Source organism: Loxodonta africana, chromosome 3 (genome assembly GCF_030014295.1).
Source record: "Loxodonta africana isolate mLoxAfr1 chromosome 3, mLoxAfr1.hap2, whole genome shotgun sequence".
Taxonomy (NCBI): Eukaryota; Metazoa; Chordata; class Mammalia; order Proboscidea; family Elephantidae; genus Loxodonta; species Loxodonta africana.
Window position 1 is genome coordinate 142389800 of NC_087344.1, and position 12441 is coordinate 142402240.

A 12441-nucleotide genomic window follows, 5' to 3' on the forward strand; every position below is an offset into this window, starting at 1 on the left:
CAGAACCACCGCCATCTTGAAAGAATGGCAGCCTGGATGCCTGTGATGAGGCTACTACCTATCACAGCAATGTCAGCTCCTGAAAGAACTGCGTCCTCTTAAGAACCTTTACATCATTTCCATAACGTCATTAAAGAAATCGTACAATATCATTACTTTTTTCCACCCCCCCGAGGTGCCGCTCTGAGAAGAGAGAATCACTGAAGACCTGCCAGCTGGCTTGGGATAAACCAAAAGCTGACATGCAAAAGTCATGGAGTGCCTTTGTTACTGATGGATTGCAAGAAAGAGAATCACTGAAACAGAGCTAGCTGCCAGAAAAGGGAGAAAGAGAAGACTCTGAGATATTACAAAGTTAAGTTTGCCACAAAGATTTAGAAGACAGAGGCTGACATTATGTCCACTGAAGGAAAAAAAAAAAAAAAAGCATTGGCAGGCAATGCAGGGTGGGGAGGAAAGGGGGGCTCTAAGGTGAAGAGGGGATAAACGTGCCTGTTTTCTAAGTAACAGCAAGTGTTTTCTCAGCACTGTTGATAACGGTTATCTGGGGACTTTCTGACCAGTATATTTGTTGGTCAGGGAGACAGGAATCCATTGCTATGTCTGATCAAATGCCAAGAGACAATGATCTGTGCTTTTGCGTAGCATCTCCTATCTAGGCAGATGCCAAAGTAAAGTACGCACTTTACATACCGCATAAAGGTGGATCTGACTCATCTTGTCCTTTCCTCAAGTTACTGACCATGAGATACAGCAGAGATTTGTCAGGCACCCAGAATGTGTTGCCATCGAGTTGACCCCATGTGTGTCAGAGTAGAACTGTGCTCCATGGGGTTCTCAATGCCTGAGTTTTTGGAAGTGGATAGCCAGGCCTTTCTTCTGAGGCACCTCTGTGTGGACTCAAACCTCCAACCTTTCGGTTAGCAGCCAAGTGGGTTAAGTACCCAGGGACTCCCATCAAGTACCTAGCTATTCTGTCTTATTGCTCAAGGCAGAAATGAGACATGAAGGCTGTTGGACATTATAGGAAACTCTCCCACTGTTGTGAATGACCGAGGTGACTGGCATTTCCCCAGAATCTCAGAAAGAGTCACCAGTTATTACACTTATTGTGTTTGTGTCACTACGCAGTAGCACTATGGCAGAATTGCTGTGGCCGGATACAGGTAAATGGCTCCCCTTTGTCGACTCACAATCTCGGGCGATGCTACAAGATTCTGAAGGCTCAGGAGGGGGAAAGAAAACATCACTGATCTTTGGGAGTCCACTGTAAGTCCTTGCCATGGGTAAGAAGTGCAACAAGAAAAAAATGACCCTGTCATCTTGGAACACGACAGGAAAACAGACAGTTCACGTTTTTTCCATTCCCCCCATGTTCCACACAAAGCATCTCATGGTTGCAATGGAGCATGCCTGGGTTTGAGGCTGGGCACCACACCAGGGGTCAGAAAGCCACACAAGGACCCCGGGCTCATTTAGCTCAATCATCTTGCATTACAGAAGCTCAGTAAGGTCAAGCGACTCACCCAAGTTATACAAAGAAGGAAGTTGCCGAAACTAGACTTGAACTGCTGCTACACCTAAGCAGCTGTCTTTATCTGGGAGCTCCTCCCAGGAGACTGCAATAGAAATGCTGGCACTCAAACTTTCTGACCTGAGCCCTCCACTCACCTCCTACACTCGTCCGTAACTTCTCCTGGACGACAAACAAAGGATTAAAGAGGAATGCAGTGCTCAAAATGAAAAAAGAAAATAATGAATTAAACAAAACCAAATAATCAACATGGTAAAATGCAATAGAGCAACACAGCCGACTCAAAGCGACACCAATGATACTCTCTCCCATATGCAAAACCCCCAGCTCCGCATGCGCACATCCACAGGCTTTGTGTTACCAGGCATCGTTTGGCAGCCAGGCTTCTTAACAGAATAATGAATTTGAGTCCTCAGAAAACTAAGTAAAACACTAATTTTGGTTATTAAAATGACACATTTTGTAGGGTTAAAGTGCTCAGCTGCTGACGGTGGCAGTTCGAAACCACCTCGTGGTTCTGCGAGAGGAAGACCTGGTAATCTGCTTCCATAAAGATTGTTATTGTTGTGCGCCAGTGAGTCGATTCTGACTCACAGAACACCTTTTAAGACAGAGTAGAGCTGCCCTGTAGGGTTATCTAGGCTGTAATCTTTACAGAACCAGATCACCAGGCTGGTGGGTTCAAACCGCTGACCTTTTAGTTAGCAGCCAAGTGACAAGAAAACCCTATGGGGCAGCTCTACTCCGTCCCATGGAATTGCTTTGAGTTGAAATCAACTCCGCAGCACCTAACAACAACTAACTCACTACGTACTGATTGGTAAACAGCCCTTCGAACAAAACACCCACTGCCATTGACTCAATTCCGGCTCATGGTAACCAAATAAGACAGAGTAGAAATGCACACAGTGTTTCGAAGGAGCGGCTGGTGGATTTGAACTGCCGACCTTTGGGTTAGCAGCTGAGCTCTTAACCACTGAGCCACCAGGGCTCCAAATAGCCCTTAGTTGTATGTAAAAACAAAAATCTATGGAATTCTACCATTTGCCTATAAGAATTTGAAAGAAAAGTCTTGCCAGAATGTTTAGACCAAGTTGGAACCATCAGGAAGAGTCCTGTGGCCCATCGGTGGGTTCCCAACTTAGAGGAACACCGATGTAAAACCAACATCGAAGCTGTGGACTGATGCCTATGTCCAAAGTAGACAACAGATGCACACTTAGGGAGTCCTTTCCATGAGGAACTGTGTGTGGAGTCCGTAAGAAACAATAAAAGGTACGCCATTCTTACTGATTGACTAGCCCACAGAGTCCCACAGAGGAACTTCATGGAGTCGCTATGAGTCAGAATTGGCTCCACGGCAACTGTGTTTTTTGGTGATCTCCAGTGTGTGCTCTATACTCAGGTCTGACAAATCTGACCTCTTCTATGAAGTCTCTCCCAACTACTAATGTTTATGGATTAAGTTGTGTTCCTGTAAAATACGTTTTGGAATCCTAACCCCTATACCTGTGGATGTAATCCTGTTTGGAAATACCAAACTGAAAAACCAAACCAGTGGCCATTGAGTCTATTCCAACTCACAGTGACCTCATGTGTTCAGAGTAGAACTGCTCTGTAGGGTTTTCAAGACTTCTAATGTGCCTCTGGGTGGGTTCAAACCACCAACCTTTTGGTTAGTGGTCAAGCGCTTAACCATTTGAGCCACCCAGGGACTCCTTGTTTGGAAATAGGACTTTTTAATATTAACTAAAGAGCCCTGGCGGTACAGTGGCTAAGCGTTCAGCTGCTAACTGAAAGAACCCACCAGATGCTCTGTGGCAAAAAGATGTGGCAGTCTGCTTCTGTAATTCACAGGCTTGGAAGCCCTATGGGGCAGTTCTACTCTGTCCTATCCAATCCAACTAACCCCATTGCTGTAAAGTCAATTCTGACTCATAGTGAACCTAGAAGACAGGGTAGATCTGCCCCATTGGGTTTCCAAAGAGTGGCTAGTGGATTCAAACTGCTGGCCTTTTGGTTGGCAGCCGCACTCTTATAGGCCTTGGGTTTTTTTTTTTTTTTAATGTTAATTAGATCATACCCAAGTAGGGTGGGTTCTAAATCTAATCACTTTTGAGTTATAAAAGGAGCAGATTAGACACAGAGTACACTCAGAGGAAGATAGCCACCATGCGAGGATTGTCTACAAGCCAAGAAACTAAGAGATGCCGGGACAGGAAGGAATTGACATGGCTGAAAACCTGATTTGGACTTCTAGCCTCCTAAACTGTGAGAAATAAATTATTGTTCTTTAAACCACTCACTTGTGTTATTTCTATTACAGCAACACTAGGAAACCGAGACCCCACGTCAAACATGATTCCGTTCTCTGAACTTCCACGGCCCTCACTTTGAACTCTTCTGTACTGTTACGAAAATGTCTCATCCATATACCTCTTATCATTCCCCACCTCTCACAAGTTTGTCGCCTCCTTGAAGGTGGGGCCCGTGCTTTACACTTAATCTGTAATACCACAGTCCCCTCCCCATAATACCCAGGTTCAATACACAAGTCATACAAATTCAACAAGCAATAAACAAATACCTGTTGGATGAATGAGTGAGAATGAATGAGAACGAATCCAATTTGTTCAGGTCTGCAGACATTTGGCATTTTTGATGTAGAGAGCCGAGTAATGAGAAATTATGAGATTGGGGGTTTCATCTCCCACTCTGAGAGTGAATCAGTGTGCAGCCTCAGGCTGAGCGTCTATAAAATGGAGCAACTGCCACCTGCTGCCCTTCCAGGACTCAGTGAAGATGGACTAGGCTTTCAATAAGCAGTGCTAAAACACAATCATGTTTTATTGTGTTTTAAATAAAGAAGGGCACTGGGTTCTGAAGGTAACAAATGATCACATTCTCTATTTGCATTTCGCGCTTCCTATTCCATAAAACAAGGAAAATAAAATAGGCCTCAGCTCCTTTAAATCTGATTTCCCGAGATGGAGATGCCAAAACTTCCCCTAGTAACTCACTCCAATGCCGGGAAATTTTTCAAAAGGCGAATCTAAATTCCTTTTTTCACTTTAAGCTCACTTCCCTTGTCCATTGCCAAATGAGGTGAAGAGATTTAATCATCATTATATAATAACCATTCTTATTCTTTTTTTTTTTTTTTTTTTTGCCTTTTTTAAAATTTTCTTTTTTGGTGGTAAAAATAATATATCACAAAACATTTGCCAATTCAGCAACTTGTACATGTACAATTCAGTGACACTGATTGTGTTTATCATGCTGAACAATCATCACCGCTATTCATTTCCAAATTTTCTCATTACCCTTAACAGAAGCTCAGTGCTCCTTAAGCAGTAACTCTTCCTTTCCCCTCCCTCTCGCCCCTGGTTTCATCTTTATTCTGAAAAATCTTTTTTTTCACTCTGCTTTCCAGTATCCAATTTAGATCAGAGGAACCCTTCTTTCCCCATCAATATCCACACTAATTCTTTCTCTTTCATTCTTTCTCCTCTTCTTTCTCACTCTACTAAACCTTAGACCTACCAGTGGTACCTCCATCAGCTGGGGTTGCCTAGTTCTGTAGGCATTGTCCGAAGGTAAAGATGCTAGGACAGCTGGTTTAAGGCCATGCCTAGTGCACAGCTGCCACGATTAGAACCCAGACACCTATTCTTGTTTGAACCACTGATTCACTACGCAAGTTGGATCAAGCCTAGCTTAGCCTTTTTGTCATTCAGAGACAATTACTCCCACTGTTTATCTGTTGTAAGGATGTATCACCTTTACAATGGTAACTATAGTGAAATTAATATTAACACTGCTTATGTTAATATTAATTTGAACTTCCAAGGGAAAAGATACTGGGTTATTATACCCATTGCCATCCAGTTGATTCCAACTCATGGTGACCTTATAGGTGTCAGAGTACAACTTGTGCTCCATAAGGTTTTCAATGGCTGTAATCTTACAGAAGTAGATCACCAGGAGGCCTTTCTTCTGCAGTGCCACTGGGTGGATTCAAACTACCAACCTTTCAGTTAGTAGTTAAGTGCAAACTGTTTAAGGGGGCAGAATTTCAGTAGGCAGAATGCATGTCCCTCAGGATAACAGGGCAGAAAAAACAAATGTAAAAATGATAAGAAATGGTAGTTTTCAAATGTGGTTTAGCAGCAGAGGCCTGTCTTCAAATGAAACCTTCAGTGGAATCCCACCCCTAAGTCAGTGGAGCTTCTCTAGTTGAAAGGTGGGATGGTATGGCTCCAGAGCCTTCCTTCCCTCCCCTTTCCCATTCTCGCCCCTCCTGAAGTGATGGTCCCTGCAGCATCCACAGGGAGACCCTTGGCTTCCGTGGAGCAGTTTGAAAACCCTAAGTAACAGAGCGACAAGGAAAGAACTTGAATTTACATAACATAGTAAAAAGAGATGGCAAATAAATCTTAAGGCCCTGCAGGGTCACATGGTGACATAGCTGCGTATTAGTACTCCTGTTGCTTTCATATTTCTAGGCTATCTATATATTTTTTTAGCCTTGATTTTTCATGTGTTTATATTTTATCATAGTGAACACATTCTTGTAATGCATCTGAAAATCTTTGTGGAATAAACTAGAGTCTGGACACATGCACAGGAAGAGAAAAGCATGGTATATTACACACGATGGAAGTATCCATAGGGTTTGGCTTGACTTGCTATAGGGCCACTATTCTGAAAGGTGCTATGGCATTTTGTTGTTGTTAGATGCAGTCAAGTCAGTCCCCAACTCATGGTGACCCCATCCACGACGGAACGAAATACTGCCCTGTCTTGTACCATCTCCATGATTGGTTATGGAGGCTGGAGATCAGACTGTGTGATCCACAGGGTTTTCATTGGCTGATTTTCAGAAGTAGGTAGTCAGGCCTTTCTTCCTTGTCTGTCCTAGCTTGGAAGCTCCTCTGAAACCTGTTCAGCATCATAGCAACATGCAAGCCTCCACTGACAGATGGGCGGTGGCTATACATGAGGTGCTGTGGCTGCATGGAAGGTAAGCATTCTACCACTGAACCGCCACTGTGTGTTTTATATATGCCAGCTTGTAGCAATCCAAACGAAAGCTAAATACACTCTAAAATGTACTCCAAGATTCTTAATTCTTTCAAGAGCCTTAAAAACAGTGCTTTACTATAAGAATGCTACATTTTCCCCTGAATAATAAAAGATATTATAAATGCTACTTACAAGACATTAAACATGGGTGGTTTAATCAGTTCTTTACTTCTAACGGTACATTTCTTAGGGAGAGGGACAATAATAAGCAGTACTTTTTACAAAGAAATTTCTGTGGACATTTAAAATTGTAAAACAGCCTGCTGGCTTACAATAATACTGTTTTGTGTAAATTTGACTAAGGGCTATTAAAATTTCTTAAATTATCTACAGAAAAATAAAACATATATTTAAATTTCCATCAACTTGAAAGACTCAGGAGAGAAAAAAAAAACCTGAAATTAAAACAATTGCAGTATGTAATTTTTCAGATTTTTATAAGGAATATTTATAGCTTGAAAGAAAAAGGCTGGTAAAATACACAAAAATTGGGGAGGTAATTCTCCTATTTCAGGAAAATTATAGTTCTCAGAGAAGACATTGAAAACTGGCTCTCAGCTGATATATATTCATTATTCTGGGTTTGGTAATGTCTTCCCCCCTCTTTTTATTTCTTAAAAGAGAAATGCATTTCTTTCAGAATTTGAAGAATGTCTTTAATGACCTAAGGTCCTAAGGCAGGGGTCTGCAAACTACAGCCTGTGGGCCAGATCTAGCAGGCCCCCTGCTTTCTACGGGCCTCCAGCTTAGATTGATTTTTACATTTTAAAGTGACTTCAAAAAAATCGAAAGAAGAATATTTTTTTGACACGTGAAAATGACATGAAATTCAAATTTCGGTGTCCATCAATAAAGTTTTATTGGTACACAGCCACACCCATTCACTCATATTTTATCTGTCCCTGCTTTCCCTCAACAATGGCACAGTTGAGTAGTTGCCAGAGAGACCCTGTGGCTCACAAAGCCTAAAATATTTACACTATCTGGTCCCTTACAAAAAAAACCACCAGTCCCTGACCTAAGAGATGGAGCCCACCCTCTTGCCCCTCTGTGTGTTCCTGGGGCACATGGTGGTAGACATACCTGACTGAGATGGCGCAGATATTTGTCAAGACTCCAGAAACAGCAGAAGCAGCATCTGAAAACGCACTTCGACCATGCATTACGCTGTGGGATTGGGGTCAGAACCAAAGGAACAGAGTCAAAAACAACACAGGCAGAGAGCGCAAGTGGGCAGTTTCGGAGGGGATACTGTCTCTACTTGGAAACTTACCCACCTGGGGAAACACTGCAGCAATTCTCATTCAGTATCAGAGACGTTCATCTACTTTGGACCTAATAATAGCTACTACTATTAATGAATATTAATAACAATAACTATTGTTATCAGTATTATTATTATTGATGAGCAAAGTTTCTTGCTTGCAGGCTTAGCTGTTATGGTTGCTGTTAACCTCAGCAGAAAGGAAACCCAGCTACTCTTTAATCATCGGCAAAGGAAAACTAAGCCTTCTGATTCTAGTAAAATGATCCTTTCTTGCCCTTCATTCCCCTCTGAGCATCTCATATTATAAACTTTGCTTTTTCAAACCAAAGTTTATATACTCAAGAAAAATCTGCATTTCACAGACAACAGGACAAAGTAATCCATTGTAGATACCAGTTATGTGTACACATAAAAGAAGAGTCAAGTTTAACTCTTTGGGAAATAAATCCCATAGTGAGACTTTCAGGGCTAAATTTCAGGGGATGAATTAGTCTTTTTAAACAGGATTTGAATTTGTGCATATCTCAAGAGTGAATGTTGTTCTTGTTGTTAGGTGCTGTCAAGTCGGTTCCGACCCATAGCGACCCTATGTATAACAGACCGAAACAGTGCCTGGTCCTCTACCATCCTCACAACCGTTGCTATGTTTGAGCCCGTTACTGGGTTTTCGAGAGTGAATAGTTAAATAAAACTCTTGGGGGAGAGTGACAGAATGCGTCTTATTGCACAGAATTAAAAAAAAAAAAAAAAAGTCCCTGAAAACAATCCTGAAATAGTCTTCTATGAAGACCCCAGGAATAACCCAGCCTTATATGGACATTTTCTTGTCCCAATGTTAATTCAATTGGATGAAACCTGATCTGGATACTTTTCAGTGGGCTGTGGTTGTGAATGAGTCTATTTAAAGTACAAAAGATCAAGCAGTGGCTGTGTGAAATGTTTAAGTTGTAGACACAGTACTCGGCTGTGAGGCTGCTGAGGGAGCCAAGTTGTTTTCTAGCCTAAGAAAGGACAGTGACATCACTAAAAAAGAGCTTGGCCCTTTGGTCCTTGTGAGATCCTGAAAGTGATAAATACCCTTTTAGACCCCCCCAAAAAAAAAAAAAAAGTTTTTTTTTTTTTTTTTTTTAGACCCCAGCCAGAGACCTTGGGTCTTCCATCGACTTCTTTTCTGGATTTATGGAAGGCTGCTTCTCAAAGAGCTTAAGATACTTAATGTAGGAGGGATGGCAAGCTCCCTGCTGCTTATTAATTAATGATTATCTATTGCTAGGACTGCCTGGGTTGCGAATGTCCTACGTATGGACAACTTGTACTTAAGAATGGACTGCCATAAAGCCTATTATATTAAATACAATGGTTCGTAATAACGAATGCGCGCACTACTTCATGATACTCATGAAAACACTGCATGGATTGGAAGTGTTTCTTAAGTGTTTTATATGCATAGAAAAGTAAACTATATACTATCTACTAAGACAAACATTTGACTAACTGACGCTAAATAAAAACTGTATGGACCTGTTCCGACTTACCTATGAATTCAACTTACAGCAGACTTAGGAATGGATCTCATTCATAACCTGGGGACTGCCTGTACATATACACAAATATATTTAAAATAAAAAGCTCCTTTTTATCTTCAAGGAATTTTTCTTCAAGTTTTCTAAGACTGAAGGATCAATTTAAAAATGCAGGAGCCAGAAGTAGCCAGATTCCGCCTGAACATGGCAATGCTTCTTCAAAAGAAAAAGTCCCAAAAATGTAGCTAGGTGAGAATTTAATAGAAATACAGGAAAATATTCCATGATGAGGGACAATTGTTTAACATACATTTCAAGATAAGGAAGCCAAATAATTTTATGTGAAATTCAATCAATTGTTCCTAATTAATCTATAACTCATATCATCCTTATGTATTTTAAAATGTCAACAATTCAGATTTCTGCTTAAAAGGAAAAATGAAAACAATTCGACATTATAATTATGAACCCACGTGTAAAACTTCCCCAATTTACTGAGGACACATAGCTATACACTAAGTCTGTGAAACTCTGACCAAGTCACTAACCTTGAGGGGGGGGCGGGGGTGGGGAAGAGATTAACATTGTGTGAGAACAGCAAATTTGGGAAAAATCCAATCTTCCCTTGTTTGGCAGGCCAGAAATACCATGAGAACAGCTGTTTTCCTGGTGTTTTGGTTTCCACTGGCATTCATAACCAAATGTGCATGGAAATACAAACCAGGGAGGAGAAAAAACCCCAGGCACAAAAGCCCTACAGTTTTCTGTCTTTTGAGCTGAGATTTAGGTCAGCTAGCTTGCCCACTTCTCTCTCTCAAGCATGCGCAAACGTGGACCAGTGGACTCACACACACACACACACACACACACACACTCATTCACACCCTCCCCCTCTTTCCCTCCCTCCTACACACCAGTAACTGCCCTTGGCACCCTCTAGAAAACCCAAAAGGCAGGGAGTATTCTCTCATTAAAACAGAAACAAATATTACTCCTTATCTGAGAGTGTATTTTTTCTTTTTTTAAAGCATGATAAAGGCCCACCAAACCTGTTTAAATTTTATCTTAAGAATTCATTCCATTTGTTCAGCATTTAAATCAGAAGAAAACCCAGCTAACTCAGAATTACTCCTAGATGTCTCTCTCCCCACCCTAACCCCACCATGTTAGAGAAAACCCAACAAACAAAACCATAAACAAAACCATAAACAAAACTGAGACTGGGCAAAAAGGTTTGCTGGGGGTTGGCTGGAGAAGGAAGACCTGAAAGACACAGAAGCAGATCGCATTTCTGCCTGTGCGCCCACTGTAGTTTCCAGCAATTAACTTCCCAGTAATTAAGCCATGCACCCACCACTGACTGGTATGTATCAGGGTGCTGCCTTACCTTCTCTTTCAGAGTGTTATAAATGTACATGAGAATGATTCTTGGAATCCTCGCCAAAGTGATTAAAAATGAGCCTTTTACAACTGTTCCTTGATGGTAGCAACAAAGAATGGAGAGAGACGATAGGATTGGGTGATCAGGAGGGTCATTTTTATTCCTGGGAAATGGCAAGAAAGACAGCATTTTAAAAACACTACTTAAAAAGCAATGAAACAACTTCTAGTTCAAATAATCAACAGTGGTAACAGTTTATAAAGCAGCGATGCAATAGGCATTTGGTACATTTTTATACTCCATGGTACCAAAACCCAAACTCATTGTGTCAGGTGCCTCTGAGTTGATTTCGACTCATAGCAACCCTAAAGGACAGAGTGGAGCTGCCCCATAGAATTTCCAAGACTGTAAATCTTTTACGGAAGCATACTGCCATATCTTTCTCTCAAGGAGCTGCTGGTAGGTTCAAACTGCCGACCTTTTGGTTAGCAGCCGGGCACTTAACCACTGTGCCACCAGGGCTCTATTATACCCCATGGTAAGCTAAGGTTAAATTATTTTGGGACTAATTTAATTCCTTTTGGTGGTGCTCAAGCTGCAAACAAATACAGAAGAGAAAAAAAAAAAAAAAAGAATTCTGATGAGTTAAATAGGTTTGCTCTTCATAACTCCTACCCGCCCCACTAATCTTTTCAGTTGCCTATAAATCTCATTTTCAGAAATTTAATTATATAATAATATGTAAGGTTTAAGTTATGCATGAGCATTCATAAATACTACTGGCATTAGCTTTGCAATTAAAGTCATCACCAAACCAGCAGGCTCATACTTGGCAGCCAGAGAGATAGCAATGTGCTCCAGCTTAACACGCAGGAGGAAAGAGCCCCCGATGCTGGCTTCTGCACTGCTCTAGGCTCCTGAAATCCAGCTGATTTCCACTCTGCTCTTTAAAGGTCACTGCGATGTGAATCATTTACAGGATTTGTCATGACACAGCTTCCAAGAATGTGTACAAGATGGTTCCACAGGCAGTGGAGAAAGTAAGAAAGAACTGAATGGGCGCAGCCTTCACCCTACCCCAAATGCAAAAGATAAAGCAAAGGAGGGAGGGCTGAGGCAACCCCTCCACTGACCCGCTCAATTCCTGCTGATGTCGCTTCTAGAAAATGAGGCTCTTTTCCGAGAAGCGACTCCACTGATTCCAAGGGAAGCTTGGTTTCTTCATACTGGATTATTCTACAACTTGCTCTGGTTGCTAACAAGTCACTATGAATCAAGGTTTTGACAAGAGCCTAGGTTTTGAGGGAGGAAAGGAAACCAGCCAGAAATGTTTCAAGAGTTGGCAACGGCCGTATTTTGCTGTTACTTAAATCATCCAAGAAGAAACAGAGAACATGGAAGTAATACTGGGAGCAGATAGCCGCAGGCCAGTTGCCCCGCAAGAAAGGCGATGTGTGTTTCAGCCCAATATTATTTAAAATAGGAAATGCCGGGGAAGCTATTGCTGATATGAATTCATTTTGATCTGATAAACCAAAAGAGTAGTGTGAGCCAGGAAAATCTGACACATTTTTTCCCTTTCCTCCCCCCTTTTTTTTTTTTTTTTAAGGAAGAATGTTTACTTTTCCATTTAGGAGATTTATGTGCCTTA

At 41.5% G+C, this 12441-nt stretch overlaps 1 protein-coding gene across 1 annotated transcript in view; it reads right to left on the reverse strand.

Annotated features, from left to right (window-relative positions):
- SLC44A3 (solute carrier family 44 member 3) overlaps window positions 1-12441 on the reverse strand; it is a 113848-nt gene that overhangs the window by 31133 nt on the left and 70274 nt on the right. The window contains exons 11-12 of the mRNA XM_003418452.4: window positions 10797-10953; window positions 7703-7786 (exon numbers count right to left, since the gene is read on the reverse strand). Of these exons, the coding sequence (XP_003418500.2) occupies window positions 7703-7786; window positions 10797-10953 (241 nt within the window). The remainder of the gene's footprint in view (window positions 1-7702; window positions 7787-10796; window positions 10954-12441) is intronic.